General features: G+C 40.2%; 1 protein-coding gene across 10 annotated transcripts in view; it reads left to right on the top strand.

Moving 5' to 3' along the window:
* Positions 1-17,540, top strand: part of SETD5 (SET domain containing 5) — a 65,222-nt gene that overhangs the window by 32,951 nt on the left and 14,731 nt on the right. For all 10 annotated transcript variants that reach the window (XM_087954503.1, XM_087954501.1, XM_087954500.1 and 7 more), the window contains 12 exons: positions 2,057-2,095; positions 2,538-2,780; positions 3,038-3,186; positions 3,499-3,616; positions 4,061-4,170; positions 4,480-4,720; positions 4,983-5,063; positions 7,139-7,405; positions 8,000-8,326; positions 9,839-10,081; positions 12,094-12,223; positions 15,311-15,564. In XM_087954503.1, coding sequence (XP_087810629.1) covers positions 2,090-2,095; positions 2,538-2,780; positions 3,038-3,186; positions 3,499-3,616; positions 4,061-4,170; positions 4,480-4,720; positions 4,983-5,063; positions 7,139-7,405; positions 8,000-8,326; positions 9,839-10,081; positions 12,094-12,223; positions 15,311-15,564 — 2,169 coding nt within the window. In that variant the 5' untranslated portion in view covers positions 2,057-2,089. The remainder of the gene's footprint in view (positions 1-2,056; positions 2,096-2,537; positions 2,781-3,037; positions 3,187-3,498; positions 3,617-4,060; positions 4,171-4,479; positions 4,721-4,982; positions 5,064-7,138; positions 7,406-7,999; positions 8,327-9,838; positions 10,082-12,093; positions 12,224-15,310; positions 15,565-17,540) is intronic.

The following is a 17,540-nucleotide window of genomic DNA, read 5'->3' as shown; positions in this document are numbered from 1 at the left end:
GAAGAAATCATTGGATTGACAGAAACAGTCATTGGGTAGTCATTCTCCTGCTTAACTTCTGTTTCCTAAGCCAGCATTTTCCTAACTGTTTTCCTGCTGTTTCCGAACAGCATTTTTCCTCCTTACTACTTCCAATGTTGGCATTTGAGTCTCCAACCATAAAAAACATATCTTGTTTGCACGATTTTTACCAGATTGAACTTGGCCATAAAATCAATTTTCCTCCTCCTCCTCATTCTCTTCCAAAAGTGGTTGGAGCATAAATGTGGACCTTCATTATGTTGCAGGGTTGCCTGCAAATTTTGATTTATATTATATGGTCACTGGCTCTGTTGCACCCAAGTACTGCCTGTGCTGTATCCTTTCTATGAAAGCAGTGCCATTTCGTTTCTTTGTTCCCATGTCCTGTGTAGTAAATGATGTGATCTTCTGACTGGAAAATGTCTCAATACCCGTCCATTTCGATTCAGTGGTTCCTGAGATGTCGGTGTGCAATTGATTCATTTAATCTGTCATTGGGTTGAGCTTTCTCGTGTTGGTGCTTCTTATGCTTCCTTTTCCCACTGTAATTCTGTCTTTGTGTCTTCAGATCTTCCTTTTTTTTTTTTTTTTTTGCTTTGCAACATTGACAGCAAGACGTCAAAAACTTGAATGTTTCCAGGACATAAAAACGGTTAGCATTCCCTTCCTCAGTAGCATGTTGAATGCCAACAGCCTGAGGGCTGGTCTTCCAGCCCAATATGGTCAGATCACTTTATCTTGCCTGTTCGTGTGGTTTTCCTATAAAATATAGGAGTGGCATATCATTTCCTTCTTTTGAGCAGTTAGAAATTGTGTATTTGCCATTGTTACTAAAATTATCATCTGCCTCCAGAATCTTTTTGTAGCTTTTTGCCCAATACAAATACTACCTTGATTTACAAAGTTCATTTAGTGACCATTCAAAGTTACAAAATACTGAAAAAAAGTGACTTATGACTATTTTTGATACTTATGGCCGTTGAAGCATCCCTTTGGTTATGTGATCAAAATTTGGACACTTGGTAAATGTGTTTATGACAGTTGCAATGTCCTGGGGTCATGTGATCACCTTTAGCAATCTTCTTACAAGAAAAGTCGGTGGGGAAGCCAAATTCATTTAACAACCATGCTACTAAATTAACAACTGCAGTGATTCACTTAATAACCATGACAAGAAAGTTTGTAAAATGGGGCAAAATTCACCTCACACATTGGTTGACCTTGCTGGGAATATATACTATTGGCATCTGCTTCTAGTGTTCTTCACTCATTTCTCCTAAGAATATCCCACGGCCACAATGGGGTAGCATTAGCAGGACTTGAAGGAATAATAGGAATAATATGGTGAAATACGGGTAGTCTGTGACTTAAAACAGTTTGTTTAGTGACTGTTTGAAGTTACAGTGGTACTGAAAAAAGTGACCTGTGACCATTTTTTGCACTTGTGACCATTGCAGCATCCCTATGATCATGTGATTTACATTTGGATGTTTGACAATGAGTTCATATTTGTTGACGGTTGCAGTGTCCTGGAGTCATGCGATCCCCTTTTGGAACCTTCTGACAAGTAAAGTCAATGGGGGAAGCCAGATTCACTTAACAACCAAGTTATTAACTTAACAACTGCAGGGATTCATTTAACAAATGTAGCAAGAAAACTCTGAACGCATTTCTCACTTAGCAAAATAAAATTTGGGCTTAATTGTGGTCATAAGTCAAGACCTACCTGTACACCACTCTTTATACATATGATTGTTGTCCAATTGATTTTTTAATAGGATAGATATTTGAGGATCAGCATAAATGAAAAGAGAGCCATCAATATTTCTAGGTTGGTGAAGTCCTGGAAGAGATGACTTTTTGTGGGAGGAGTGTAATGAAAATAAACTCAGGTCGATGGCTTTTCTGGTTTTATGCATTGTAGTTTCTAGGCCCCTCCCCCTTTATGTTAAAGAAAATGTAACCTTTATTGAACAGAAGCTCAGATGTCCAGAATATAAATACTGATCGTGATTTCTCTTGTTGCGCTTGACAGGCTTTTAGAGAAGGTTCACGGAAATCTTTGCGGATGAAGGTGAGTATCCATGTATAACCCTGATAAACACCTTTGCAGCCAGATTCCAGATGTAGTACATATGTCGGTCATTGATTTATGAATAGCATCATCACTTTAAAAGCACCTCTGTAACATGGAATTGGGTAGCATTAATTTAGTAAGTCATTGTCCAGGGCTTATCCTGCTTGCTGAATATGAAAGAATGAGGCACCAGTAATGATGGCTGGGGATATTTCATCATATTTGGGAATGAGTTTGCAAGCGTTTTCTTCCGGTTCTTGATTTCCTAGCAGTTTTTCAGGAGACCCTTTAAATTGTGCTTGATCAAGGCTAATTGAGAATGAGGAGCTTGTTTCTATAGGTGCTTTTTTTGTTTTTTAAAGCAAAGGGCCATTTGAAAAAATCTTTTATAGGGCCCCAAACTATTCAGCCATTGAACTGACTTTGCGGTTTGATACAGAATTCTCCTTCAGAAGCCCACGCCCTGGATGAGAATACCACAGAGGGGTGGGAAAACCGCATTAGACTCTGGACCGATCAGTATGAAGAAGCCTTCACAAACCAATACAGCGCCGATGTGCAAAATCTCCTAGAGCGTCATCTAAATGCTAATAAAGAATTTGCGGGCAAGGCGGCTGTGCTGGACACAATCAATAAGACTGAACTGACCTGTAACAATACGGTTATCGGATCCCAAATGCAGGTAAGAAGTATATCCAAAAGTAGTGAGAGAGAAGTCAGTGGTATTCTTTTTTTTTTTTTTTTGGGGGCAATTGCCAAGATGCTCCTTCTGCACTTAGATGCCTGAAAAAGTCGGGGGAGGTATAATTATAACAATGATTTTTATCCCTATCCTCCTTATCCACATTCAGTAAGATTGTTTTCAAATACACAAGTAGGAAATGGTTGGGTTTTTTTTTTACAGATTTGGGTCTTCTATTCTTATTTTAAACCTTACAGCTTCAGCTGGGGAGAGTCACGAGGGTTCAGAAGCACCGAAAGCTTCTGAGGGCCGCGAGAGATTTGGCTGCGGATACCCTTATAATTGAATATCGTGGGAAGGTGATGCTAAAGCAGCAGTTCGAGGTCAATGGTCATTTCTTCAAAAAGTAAGAGTCCCAAATAATTGCGGAACAGAGGCCCATTATGGAGTGGGGGGGGGAGGAACAGTTTTTCTGTAATTGCTGTTTCTTGAAAAACAAACAAGATGCCCTCCCGCTGAGATTTTGAGTTGGTTGAAGATAAATGTGAGCCAATTTTTTTTCTATAGGGAATTTATGCTTAAATAAAAGATCAGATGCACGTGCACAAATGCATTCAAGGGTGCATCAGTGTCACCTGTTAAGGTTGCACTGGGTGGGCGATGCTTGCCAGTGGGTTAAAATGTTCTCTTTTTTTTTTTTTTTCCCTTTCTTCCTCAGGCCGTATCCCTTTGTGCTATTTTACTCCAAATTTAATAGTGTTGAGATGTGTGTGGATGCCCGCACTTTCGGAAATGATGCCAGATTCATCAGGCGTTCCTGTACACCAAACGCAGAGGTAAATGGCGGTGCTTATGTGGCCTTTAGTATTTGGCAAATGTGATTTTGAGTTTATGCTCTACAAATCAAGCAGAGATAATCCCATGCCAATTAAGTGCAGGGGACTCAGACTATGCCCTGTGAATTTTATAATGCCAGAGCTATAGAAAAATAAGGTTTCATAGGATTGCTGCAGCAGGGTGTGGGTGTGTGTGTGTGTGTGGACGGACGACTAGTACTTTATGGTGTCACGAACAGGTGAAATTTTGATGTGTGTGTGCGCTTGTGCATTTCTCATTAATAAAATTCCATATTGGATGGTCAAAGGACTCCTTTTCAGGTGCCTTTCTTTGTGGGGAAAAACCGCAGGAGCTGGTTTTTACAATTATGAGGAAATGTTCACCTTTGCAGTAAGACCTGTGCCTGGCTGTAGAGTGTCAGCAGTGCTGCTTTTATATTGCAGGTTCGTCATGTGATTGCAGATGGGATGATTCACCTGTGCATATATGCGATTGCTTCCATTGCCAAAGATGCAGAGGTCACCATTGCTTTTGATTATGAGTACAATATCTGGTAAGTTGTTATTATTATCCTTCCTTCTATATTATTCCTTTTTTTACTTCCTTTAAAAAAAACAATTCTGAAGCATCTCACGTGATGGGACCCCTTCTTGCCTAGACATTTGGCCCAAATAATTTTAATCATATTTATTGTTTTAACATTTTCATAGTGTCGCTTTTATCTTGTAAGCTGCCCAGAGTTGGACGAGAGTGAAATGGATGAAATTTTGATAAATAAATGAATTTTAATAAATAAATGACATAATTTCTTCAGGTTTTGAAAGACGATACTAACAATGCTTTATCTTTTGTGATGGAACAGCAATTATAAAGTGGATTGTGCCTGCCACAAAGGAAACCGGAATTGTCCTGTGCAAAAGCGGAGCCTGAACCCCGTAGAACAACTACCTCCACCTATTCTGGACACGCTGATCGGAGCTGAAACTAGGCGCCGTAAAGCCCGGCGTAAGGAACTGGAGCAGCAGGGTGCAGCCTCAGATGAGAACAGCAATCCCCAAATCGAGGAAGTCTCTGAGGGTCCCGCAGCAGTGAGTGAGAATGAGGTAATGTCCCCATCACCCCTGGACAAGTGAGATTTGGTCATTAATTCTAGGTAAACTTAATCACAGAATGAATCTTTTTTTTTTTTTCTTGGACAAAGCTGAAATGTCTCAGTGATGGTCGTCATATAGCAATAGCACTTAGACTTTATAGACCGCTTTACAGCTGTCTTTAAACAGTTTACAGAGTCAGCATATTGCCCCCAATAATCTGGGCCCTCTCGCAACTGTGGCTGCTTTTGAGTTTTCTTCTCTTTCTCTTTAGGCTGCAGATAAGGAAGAGAAGCCAGAGGAGGAGAAGGAAGCTGCTGCCGATGAGCTGGGAGGTCTCGGTCAGGGCAGACGGGCAAGTATTTCTTAAATATTTAATGTGTTTTGTGATGGCTATTACCATATTTTTTAGAGTATAAGACACACTCCCCCTCCCTCAAAGAGGGTGAAAATTTGAGTGTGTCTTATACACAGAATGTAACCCGCCCACCGGCCCCCACCCTTCGGCCTCTGCCTCAGCAATTTGCCTCCTTACAGCAAACAGCCTGTTTCAGCTTCAGTACAGCCCGATTAGCACAAGTAGCTGCTTGCCGGTTGGGATCAGGCTGCAGGGATTGCCATTGCCTGTTGCTTCCATGTGCCCCATTTTCGGCCTCCACACCCCATTTTTGACCTCTGTGTGTCCCGTTTTCTGCCCAATCTGATCCCCAACGGGCGGAAAATGGGGCGCATGGAGGCCAAAAGTTGGGCATGTGGAGGCCAAAAACAGGGCATGTGGATGCCAGAAATGAGGTGCATGGGGGTGGGCAATAGGCGATGGCAATCTCTGCAGCCTGAAACCCTGATCTTTGGGAGGCTGATGCAACCGACAATCAGCTGCTTGTGCTAATCAGGCTGTACTGAAACTGAAACAGGCTGTTTGCTTTTGCTGCAGCGGAGGCAGAGGCAGATATTTTTCCCCCTTTTCCTCCCCAAAAGCTAGGTGCATCTTATACTTCAGAGCGTCTTATACTTTGAAAAATACGGTATCTTTTTCATTGGGCATTAGGTATTTCCTAGAATTTTCTGATTGGTTGTTGCTATGTTAGTGCCTCCATATATTCTTTTTTTTCCCCCTCCGATACCTGTGTCTCTTGATGGTTACTGCTATTATAAATAGCAGTGTAACAAATCCACCACAGGAAATTGCATATATGTTGCACAAGTTCTGAGATAGTGTTCCCAGTCTACTCAAAATGTTATAAAGAGGTTGAGGTTATGGGAATATGAATATTCACAATGAAGCTATGCAGTCAGGAGCAGGTAGCTCCTCATATCAATTACATGCCTATCTTAGACAATATATAAGACGGCATGTAGGAAAATCAAATCCAGAAGACATTGAATCCAAGTAGTTTTTAAAAATCTCTTCAGTATTTTCCTGCAGGCTTGGTTGTTAATCAGGATGTGGATTAGTAAAATTTAAACAAACAAGCACCTGCCACACAATAGCCCAGGGTTACCAGTTGTTGATAAGAAAGACAGAAATAAAGTCTGGATAGTAGCCATTGCAGTACCAGAAAGGCAGTAGAAGAGAAGAAAAAGAATTGGGGAAAAAATCACAAAATACAGATATCTACAAATAGAAATGGAATGACATTTAAAAAAAGGAAGGGAAGGGAGGGAAGGAAGGAAGTCGAGAGAAAGAAAAGAAAAAGAGTACCAATAGTAATAAGTGCTTTAGGTGTAATTCCAAAACATCTAGAATACCATCGGTATTACATAATCACTAGTCAATGGCAAAAGGCAGCTTCCCTTGGAATAGTTTACATCCTGCAACAATACTTTCAGTCCCATTAAACAACTACCTATCCCAGGTCCTTGGGAAGGGCTGGGTAGGTGGATAAAAATGCCCAATCCAGTCCAAACTTCTGGCTGACTATGTGACCAACCATAACTGCTGCCTTTTATATATTTCAGTCAACTTAAAGCAAATACACCTACTGCTCCTGGCTCCTATTTTCCCTACAACAACATCGTGCAGTGGGTTGGACTGAGAGAGAATGACTGATCTAAAGTCACCCAGCTGGCTTGCGTGCATGAGGGAGGCCTAGAACCCCCAGTCTAGCCATAACCTTTTAACCGCTTACACAGTGGGTCTCTGTTTTTTATGCATTGTTTCAAATCAGCAATGTCAATTCTGTATTCCCTGCCCTCACAGCAACTGTAAGCTAAGCTAACTGTCCATTATTTTGTAATAGTACACACTCAAATGCACAGAAGTGCATATCTTTGCTGTCATCATCCCTGTTCTGACAGGAAGTCTGGGTATTAGGGTGTTGTTTCTGCAGTTGTCTCTGCCCTCCATAATCTGTGTTTTGAGTTATGCCCCATCCTCACTTTCTTCCCCTCGGAGCCGTGTTAATCTTCATTTCTGGCTTTGTATGCTAGACCCGAGAAGATAGAAAGGTGGAAGCTATCATGCATGTATTTGAGAATCTGGAAAAGAGAAAGAGGAGGAGAGATCTGCCATCATCAGACAGGAGCAGCACAGATGCAGAGATAGTGGTTACTGCAGAGACCCCAGAACCAGAAGAAGCAAAACCTGTGCCAAATGAAAATGAAGATAGCAGTTTGGCTCTAAATGTATCGGTGGCAAGTGTGCCGACCTCCGTCAGCAGCGTTGGGGTGAACACCCGGAGATCTTCACAGGCTGGGGTAAGAAGAACGATAAAATTATTGAGGGTCAGATTGGAAAACTGCTGAATTTAGAGCGTTGATTTCATTGACAGAGTAAAAACCCAGCCACTTGATTGGAAAATATAATTCAGTTGCTGGTCTGTCACCTGTCTTCCCATCAAATATTTTTCTTGTTCAAGTAAACCTGTTTGAACTAGCAAGGCAGTTTGGTATGTGCTGGCAACAGAAGTGGCACAGACAGTTCACTGTTGCCAAATGAATGCTAGGTTTGGAGAAGTTATTTCATCTGTCATGTTGATCGATTTTTTAAAAAAAAAGGTTATCTCATCTCGTGAAATGGAATTGCTGTCTACAAAGATTAGAAATCAGTGCATTTTGGTTGAGAAAGTGTCAACAAAAATTGTGCATACTTTCCTGGGACATATAATACATTCATCTTTCTGTGTTTTAGTCCCTCAAAATGGGAAACTAGAGCGTCTTTTCCAAGCTAGAATCTAAGTTCAAGACACTGCCTTCATACTGTAAACCTGTATAGCCAGCTCTTGCAGAGTACAGCGTACCAAAAAGTACGGAGTAAACTAAGAATTCCTTCAATAGTTGTTTACATTGCAGGAGACAAGTACAGAGAAACCAGTCCCTAAACCAGCACCACCAAAAACACCACGGCCCAGGCCCAAAAGCCGTTTCTCGCGTTACCGGAGCAGCTCAGCCCAGAGACTAAGAAGGCAAAAACAAGCTGCCAGTGCCCAGCAGTCTGAACTCTCTCAAACTGCTCCCGAGGAAGGAAGTGGCACCAGCACAGCAGCGGCAGCGGAAGTGAGCAGGGTAGAGGGCCCAGGAGAGGGGAGGCCACAGGTGGTGAACTCTGATCCAGTTGTGACGGCAGCTGCAGGATCCCAGGCCAACCGGGCAGCACCCAAATACCCTAAAACAAAAAAGGTAAATGGAATGGGAAAGGATGGGTAAGGCATCCTTTTTTGCAACAGCAAGAAGATAATTTTTGCTTCGTGTAGCTCCTATAATATGGCATGTTGCTTTAGTTTGCTTGTTTGCTTTTATGCCTAATGTTTATTAAATCTTAACGGGGGGTAGCACAATCATCGAAATGTAAATTTGGATATTTCTTGATTTGATGCACTCTTCCTCCACTGATTTTCATAACTAGTCAGCAGTCTAAAATAGAAAGCAAAAGGTTAGCAGCATTCAGCTAAACCCAAATGTCTAAATTAACGCATAGATTGTATCTGAGAGTATTGATGATCCCCACAGAATTTTCAACAAATCTACATGCAAAAATAAATAAGGTTATTAAAGTTGAACTTTATAAAATGTAAAAAAAATTGCCATTAGTGTGCTCCCCACCCCCCGATTATTTTTTTGGCACGGCAGCCCAGAAACCAGAAGTTTCCCACAGAATTATGAAAGGGAATGTTGATTGAAATAAAGCATGACTTGTAAAAGCTAACCCAAGACTATGAATAGTCTTAGTGATGCCAACTCAGAATTATTGAATTGGAAAGCAAGTGCTCTAGTGAAACCTTATACTTGATTTATTTGAAGCCAAGGAAAAATGACATGCTTTTTTATTCAAACATCAAAAACGATATTTTCATAATCAGATTTGAAGTCATCACTTTATGTCTATATTTCGGGTAGTGTACTATCTTTTTTAATACGATGCATGTGATGTCTAAAATAACATTTTAAATATACAGCCTCCAGGATTATAGAATCCACCATAAACACGGTGATATTAAAAATACTGTTAACACACAAAATTCAATATGAGGGCAGATGTATCAGATTACCTTTATTGTGTGAAATCTGGAAGGCTTTTAGAAGATCTAGGAACTGGCATGTTTATTTAAATGCGTAATCTTTTTTGCATAAATGTTATTCTTTGAATTAAATCCACTAGGAGAATTCATTTACCATAATTATTCAGCTGCAATAGTAAACATTACATTTGATTAACAAAATTAAATTACATTGAAATTCATTAATCAACCTGGCATTTAATTACATCTTAGTATCATTTTCTAAAGATACTCAGTTGGTTTTGTTTTAAAATGGGGATTTGACTGAAAGAAGTAAAACATTGTGGTTCTGAGAGTTCACTGTACTTCAGAATTTTTAATAAAAGATCGACTTGTGATGGGTCTGTAGGGGAAATAGTGATAAAACCAATTTAGATGAAGTTCCAAACTGAATATCTGCAGCTTATTTTTATATATTCATGATTATAACCGTAAACCTCTCAGAGTCATTTTCAGAATGAGATGGGCAGCATATAAATTTAATGAACAAATAAAATAAATATTTTTTAAAAAATAGTCAGATGCCAATCCCCTGCCTGACCCCCTGATATTTCTGCCTATCTTTGTTATCTCACTAAGTTTGCACATTCTTATTAACTTTATACAGTAAAATATGTCTTGTTTCTGTTTCTAGTATCTGGTTACAGAGTGGCTGAATGACAAAGCAGAGAAGCAGGAGTGCCCCATTGAGTGCCCTTTACGGATCACCACTGACCCAACTGTGCTGGCTACCACCCTGAACATGTTGCCAGGCCTTGTTCACTCCCCACTCATTTGTACCACCCCTAAACATTATATCCGTTTTGGCTCTCCCTTCAACCCAGAAAGGCGAAGGCAGCCGTTTCAGCTGGACGGGAATTACAACTCTTGTAAAAAGGTATATTTTCCACTGTGTCTACACTTTTAATCCCTTGGCACATTTCACACACAGAACACAAAGTAGGAGGAAAGCTTTATAACAGGGACCCCCAACCCCTGGTCCATGGCACAGTGCCAGGTCACCAACCTGCAGAAATGGTAGGTGAGTGCATGTGCGCATAGGCGCACACAAAGCTGCATTTGTGAAAGCGACGTGCACATACGAAACCATCCGTTCTCCCTTCCCTGCCACTGCCGTTGGTCCACCGAGCCAGAAAGGTTGGAGACTGCTGCTTTATAAGATCCCTCATAAGATGTTAAAATACTCTAGCAGCAATGGTCTCTCACAGAATAGATATCTGAGTTTTAAATCAAAATCAGACTTCAGGTTAAGTTTTGGATTACTTTCTAGGCCAATATTTCTAAACCTTGGTGGCTTTAAAATGTGTGGACTTCAACTCCTAACATTCTCCAGCCAGCACATTTCCCATGCTGACTGAGGAATTCTAGGAGTTGAAATCTACATGTTTGAAAGCTGCCATGGTTGAGAAATATTCTTCTAGGTGTATGTCTAGTGTCTTGCATTAAGAGACAGTATCACTTCTTATATCCCCCTAAAGCAGTTTTTGTATTTCATGTGTAACTTAAAATAATAGAGAAATCATGTGCTTGGCATCCTTGGTATCTAGGAACTTTAGAATGTTATTTATAGATTCCAGAACATTCTATATACTATTTTAAAGCCTTTTTTCATAAAACTAATCAGAAGTTTTTAAACTTTAAACCCTATCTGTAGATATCATGAAATTTGAGACCATTTTTTAAACCTCATTATTATTTGACTATTTTTTGTATTTTCGCAAGGATCAAGCAGGAGAGCCAATTAAAAGGTTTTTTTTTAAAAAAAAAAGTGTAGGGAAAAAGTACAATCAAAATAGTCATAGCTTCTGTACATTGGTTTGGGTCTGAAATCTGTATTGATTTCTCAGTCTTTAAAAGGCTAATGCTAGGAAAGTGCATAAAATGGAAAATATGTGCAGAGTAGTTGCATATTCCCTTCCATGGATTTTCAAACTTTCTGAAGATAAATTTTAAGCACTTGCTTACTTAAAAAAAGAAAGAAGATAAACTCATATCACACTTAAGAATATACACTTACGTAGTCACATGAACCAACATGATTTGCATACTTTCCCCCTGCTCACCTTTCGCGCCTTGGTTGGGGATTTAGTGTGTTTTCATGCTGCATTCTAGCTTCCATAATTGGATGGTAAGCTGCTCTCTTGGCTTGTATAAAATCTGACATAAAAAGATGAGTTGTATCTTCTGAATTAAATTCACACTTCCATACGGAATTGGTCACTAAATAGCTCATTGATATAGGGCATAAACCAGTAATTTTCTTTGCATTTATTGTTTTAGTTTAGAGTAGCCTTTTCCAATCTGCACTCCAAATTATTGTGAGAATTTTGACCGTTTAAATTCCAATGTATTTTTGGGTCCCTAAGTTGAGAAAAACTGGCTTAAAACGTTAATAAACAGAGTCTTACATGTTTCTTACATGTTTAAAGAGTTTTAGTGTAGGAGTGACCTTTTAATTTGGCAATATTGACAACACATTAGCACAAACTGATAATGGCGTTGATTACAAATCTTATTTTATAAAAATACATCTAGTTCTTAAGACTAGAAAAGCATTAATAAATTTGAAGTGTCACTTGCTTGGTATTTGTGGAGCAGTAGATCTAGGTCTGCACAGATTATTTTTCCATATTCCATTCCATGTAGTTGGATTTCCCTACACTTCCCTACACTATTGCTACTTTCCTCATTATTTTTAAGTTCAAATATGAATTCTAAGTACATACATGTGGAGAGAGAAAGAGATTCTGTACAAAATGAGATGCTGCTTAAAAGTGTAACTTTGGGATAAGATAGCAGTGGATGCTACCAGTGGAATTAAGGCCATGTGTTGAAAATTTCTGAAAAACACGGAAAAAATACGCATTCAGTGGGGTTTGTTTTTTTCAGCGTTGGATGAAGCAGGCTCTGGAAGAAGGAATGACTCAGACCTCACCTGCTTCCCAGGAGAACAAAACCCAGTGTCTATACCAAAGCAATGAGAGTAGTAGTGTTTCTGGCATTTGCACAGAAAATACAGGTTGGTTGAGATATTTTCACACTATTGAAACATTAACGGGGAGGGAAACTGTTGGGAGTTTAGTCCTGAACATGTTGTTTTTATTATTATTACTATTTTAAAATAACATTTTATAAAGAAGAGTCCTGCAGCTACTCAGGTATGGCCACCATATGCTTAAAAATAAAAAAAAAGATCTTACACAATTGTAGGTTAATAATATAGATGAGGAATACGTATTTTGCACACTGTGCTCCTAACTGATTGACAGATTTTGTAACAAGCAAGAGCTTAGGCGTGTTAAAAGCCAATTGCTTAAATCCTGCCCTACACGATCCTGGGCAGCTCTGCATTTCTTAGTTCATCCATTAAGCTGCTGCCGCAAAGACACGCAGGAAACCCGTGCAAGATGCACGGGTGGCGTTTTCTTCCTCTTGCTGGGTGGTTGCCTTGGGTGAGATGAACAAAATTTAATGTGCACACCTGAGTAAAGGGCCCCCTTCTCCATCTAGACCAGGGGTGGGCAAACTACGGCCCGCGGGCCACATCCGGCCTGTTGGTCTTTTTAATCCGGCCCGCCGAAGATTGGTACAGAATTAAGGTTTGATGTGAATGATTGAATGATTGCATTCATTTGATTTTGACTCGTAATGACAGGCATTTCGACACCAGGTAGCGCATTAGGCGCAGTGACTTGATTTTGAGGAGATTTTGCAGTTTTTTATATGTATCGTATCTTGTGCTGACCCGGCCCGTCTGTCAAATTTTAAAAGTCAATGAGGCCCCCGAGCCAAAAAGTTTGCCCACCCCTGATCTAGACCAAGAAATGGGGACTCATACAGAAAGTGTACTGCATGAAAAGTCGAGAGTTTGATGCTTAATACTTTTCTCCTAACGCTTTCTAGGGAGATAATTGGTTAACCAGTGGGCACCTGGTTACAAAGCAGCCACTCTGCAGCAGAGCAGCTACCTTGCTACATCTGTGAGCGAAGCAAAAAGCTGAGTTTTAAAAATAGTAACTTTACATCTGTCTTTGCAGAGGAAGAGGGTGGCGAACTCCCCAAGTCAGGGATCAGTTTTCCAAGGACGTCAGACGAGGCCCTAGGCAGTGTACAGATAACTGTGTGTTGCACAAAGGTTAGAGCCATCTAAAGTGGACAAAGCACTAGTTCTGGGCAAATTTGCAATGTTGAGTGAGTGAGAGCAAAACGAAAACTGGAAGATTTTCTCGCGATCTAAAAGATTTGTGTGAATTTGGAGTGGTTTCTAAGAGACCCGCTGCAGTTGTCTGGTGGCATTCAAAACAACAACAACCCCTCAACAAATATTTGTCTTTTGTCCCAACCCAGATTTATATTATATTCTAGTGTGCGGTACATAGTTGGGAAGGGCAGCTATGTGTAACCATGAGGAGATTTCGTGACCCAAGAATGAAAGGAAGCCAAATGAACGATCGTTTAGAGGAGGTTGTTTGTAGACTGATCGGCAGCATCTCAAGAGAGGAACAGCTCAAAGTACTTGCAGCAGTTAGTGAAATAGGAACTAATGAGACTTGGCTGGGGAGCTATTCCACAGAAGATGTCTTCGCAGTTAACGCCTTTCCTTCAGTTCATAGGTATCTAGGGGCCTCTGTTGAGCAAGAGTTTGAATTGTGGAGGATGAGAACCATTTTTTCCAGTAGAAAGACAAACCCGAGAGCAGTGTAATGGCCAATGGAACAATCCAGGTTCGTTGTATGTTTCAGCCAGTGGGGAGTTAACGAGTCTCGGCGCAACATGGAGAAATTGGAATTCCCACATCGGCAGCCCAGGAGCCCTGTAGACAGCTTGTTGCACAGCTGGCAAAGTGTTCTAAAATCTAAATGATCCGACAATGGAAATCAGGGCTGATTGCATGGATTTTATCAACTTCCTTTAGAGATCATATAAGGACAAAATGCTGTGCGCATAAAAAACAAGCCCAAAAATGTTTCTGGATGTATATGGAGTTATATGAAGGGTTTGGTCTGTTGTGAAAGTTTAGATACATGAGTGCAAAGGAAAACAGCCTCCATTGAAAAAGTTGCGGGGACTTTTTAAGTCTTTTTTGTCGTCAAGAAGTTGTTCCCCTTATCCCAAAGATACTACTGCGGTAGGGCTTGAATAGGAGATAATGAAATTAGTAAGAGCTCGTACAGAAAGAGGGTAGTCTGGGGTTGGGAATGACGGAGGGAGGGGAGACTGAGGAGAGCTCAAATTAATTGGAAGGTGAAAAGAGTGCAAAAATGAGGCCCGGTTGTCGGTATCAGGAACTTAACTGCAGAAGAGTAATGGAGGACGTACAGGAAAGCCATTGTGATATGGTGGATAAGATTTTAGTTTAGGATCAGGGAATTCCAAGGTCCAATATACCCTCGGCCGTGGAAGAAGCTCGCTGTAATACTTTATTGATTAGCTATTAAGCCATATTAGAATCCTCGGAAGCTCACTGGATGACTTTGGCTCAGTCAGTCAGTCACTTTCAGTCCATTCTCTTTATGTGATGTTGGTTGTGAGGAAAATTGGAGATGGAAAAGTAGGATATAAACCTAATGGATAAACAAATAGGCTGCTAAAAGCATGGTGTTGGTTTGGTAGTTAGCTCCTGTTCAGCCTTGGTATACATCCATCCATGACAGGATTTCCATCAACCAAGCTTCAGCTCAGAGGGCAAAGACAATGGATATGAATTTGTATGGAATAGGGCAAGCCTTGTTGTATAAAGACTTGAGGTATTTCTGCCTTGATTACAGCTCTGTATTGTGACATGTTTCCTGTTGCTGAACTAGTCTAACAAAACAAATAATGTGGAGTTGTTTGCTTTTTTCTTTTTTAAAAAACTACTGAAGGGCCTGAATTTGACTGCTTTCCGTTGAGCACTTTTTTCATTCCTGAAAACATCCATTGAGTCCTGAAATTGTCCTCCTTTTTGAATATTGTCCCTCGTTTCAACTTTTGCATTAGCTTTGAGTGAGTGTTAATGTGGCAGGAGCCAAATTTAAAATGCCATGGGTACATATAGAGGGATTTATATTACGGATGAGGGCTTTATAATAGTAGAACATCATCTAGATTGTATGTTAAATTTCAGACGTATTGAGCCCTCTGAAGAAGTGGAAATCTCGCTATCTGATGGAGCAGAGTGTTACCAAATTATTGAGGCCACTGTCTCCTGTCACTCCTCCGCTTCCTGACTCCCTGGTTCCAGATTCGCTGAGCCCACACCTCACCACGTCCTCCTCATCTGTGCCAGGAGAGGAGGAAAGTCGCAGTGGCTGCGGTGTGATCTTCTCCCCGATTCCTTCCTTGGCTGCTAGTCGCTGCAATACTCCACTACAGTTTGAGGTAAGCTGAGCTAGAAGGTGGGGGAAGCAATTCTGCTTGCAAAAACGTAGGAGACAAACATCAAAATTACTTGGAAGAACAGTTAACACAAGAGGCGTAATGGATGAGAGTTTTAAAGAGAACCTTCTGAGTTTATTAGATACAGGTAGTCCTCGACTTACGACCACAACTGAGCCCAAAATTTCCATTGCTAAGCAGGACAGTTGTTAAGTGAGATTTGCCCCACTTTACAAACTTTCTTGCTGCAGTTGGTAAGTGAATTGCTACAGTTGTTAAGCTAGTAACACGGTTGTTAAATGAATTTGGCTTCCCTCCAATTGACTTTGCTTGCCAGTAGGTCGCAAAAGGTGATCATAGGGGACACTGCAACTGTCATAAATATATGCCAGCTAACAAGCGTCTGAATTTTGGTCATGTGAAAATGGTCATAAGTCATATTTTTCAGTGCTGTTACAACTTTGGTTACTAAACAAATGGTTATAACTCCAGGACTGCCTGTATTAATAAGGCGAATTATCGGTTCCCTTGTTGCTATGTAAAGCAGAGTCACTGGTATTAGTGCTCCTTCTCATATCCTTTTAACTGCTACTCGAACTCTCTTCCCCCTCCCTCTCTTGGCAGTTTTCAAATATATTGCCAAGTTCACAGAATCCTTATCCCCCACATGCATTGCCTGGTATAAACCAACAGTTGAGCCCATGTTTTGCCATCTGCATTAGACTGTTTTCATCATCAGATTATCATTCCCTTCATATTTGCTTCTGTTTTTCAAACCTTTTGTAAACATTTAGATTTCAAGACAGATGTGAGCATGGAAGACTTTGTAGTTTTGTAGGTTTCTTACAGAATAACGCAGAGTCTGTGTGTTCATTCTCAAGTGTCCCATGATTATGTCCCATCTGTTGTGTGAGGGGGATTGGAAATTTCAGCACTGGAAGATATGGCTATCCTTGCATCTGCCACTCCTCTTAATAGAACTCGATGGAAATAATATTCTCTTGATTGCTGAATCAGTCATCACTGAAGATTCAGACCCTTGTTTCTTACATATGCTAGCATAGTTTATAACCCAGCTTTAGCTGCTCACTGTTAGGGATGGGTTTTGGGTTCTCTGCAATTACAAAAAAAAAAAATTTCATGTAAAACAATTACATGATTTATTAATCTAATTTCTGTTTGTTTTATTTTTTTCAGAATTGAGGGGTCCATGGTGCTCGGAGCTGGCTTGTTTTCTTTCAGACATTTCATTACCCAAACTAGCTAGTGATGTTGTTGCATTGATGTTACCTTTGGGTAATGAAACGTCTATAAGAAAACAAGCCAGCTCAGAGAACCAAGGGCCCCTCATTTCAACTCTGAGCTACAAATATTCTCCTTTATTGGTTTTTTTTCAGAATTGGCAGTTTTTAACTAATTCTTTGTAGTTTATTCTCTTACTGTTACCCAGAAGACAGCAGGAGTCCCATTCCTTGTTCAATCTCTGCCTTCTCCCATTTCATTATGTATTTTTCAAATACTCTCATATCTATTTTCATATGTGAGAAAACCACAAAACTGCCCCCAAGAAATCCTCAAGAACTGTTTCGTTTAAAAAGAAGAGTTTAAGAGTTAGCAGTATAAGCATATTTGTTTCATTTTTAAAAATAAATATGCTGCTGTTGTAGCTCCATAGGCAGTATCACATTTCACTGAGGCTTCTTTACCCAACCAGTCTTATAGATATTGACATGAGAAGATGCTAGGAAATTGTACGTTGAGGCAGTTTGTGCTCCCAATTTGAAATGCTGCTAATTTGAAGTTGGCACCAGAGGAGAATTTGTCAGAATCCGTCTTAAGTCAATTTACAAAACTTTTCATCTTTGGCAGAAGCAAAACTACTGCTTTTTACTGTGTATGAGTGAGTCTTTTGTCCTTCCATTCCACATTTTTGTAAGAAAGATCTGGGGTACATTAAATTCCTCCCATTTATATTTTCT

This window comes from Notechis scutatus, chromosome 2, assembly GCF_049901735.1.
Source record: "Notechis scutatus isolate UNSWTSFEM ecotype Mainland chromosome 2, rNotScu1.2, whole genome shotgun sequence".
NCBI classification, from domain to species: Eukaryota; Metazoa; Chordata; class Lepidosauria; order Squamata; family Elapidae; genus Notechis; species Notechis scutatus.
Note: the sequence above shows the minus strand (reverse complement) of the source record. Positions and strands in the feature narration are given on the sequence as shown.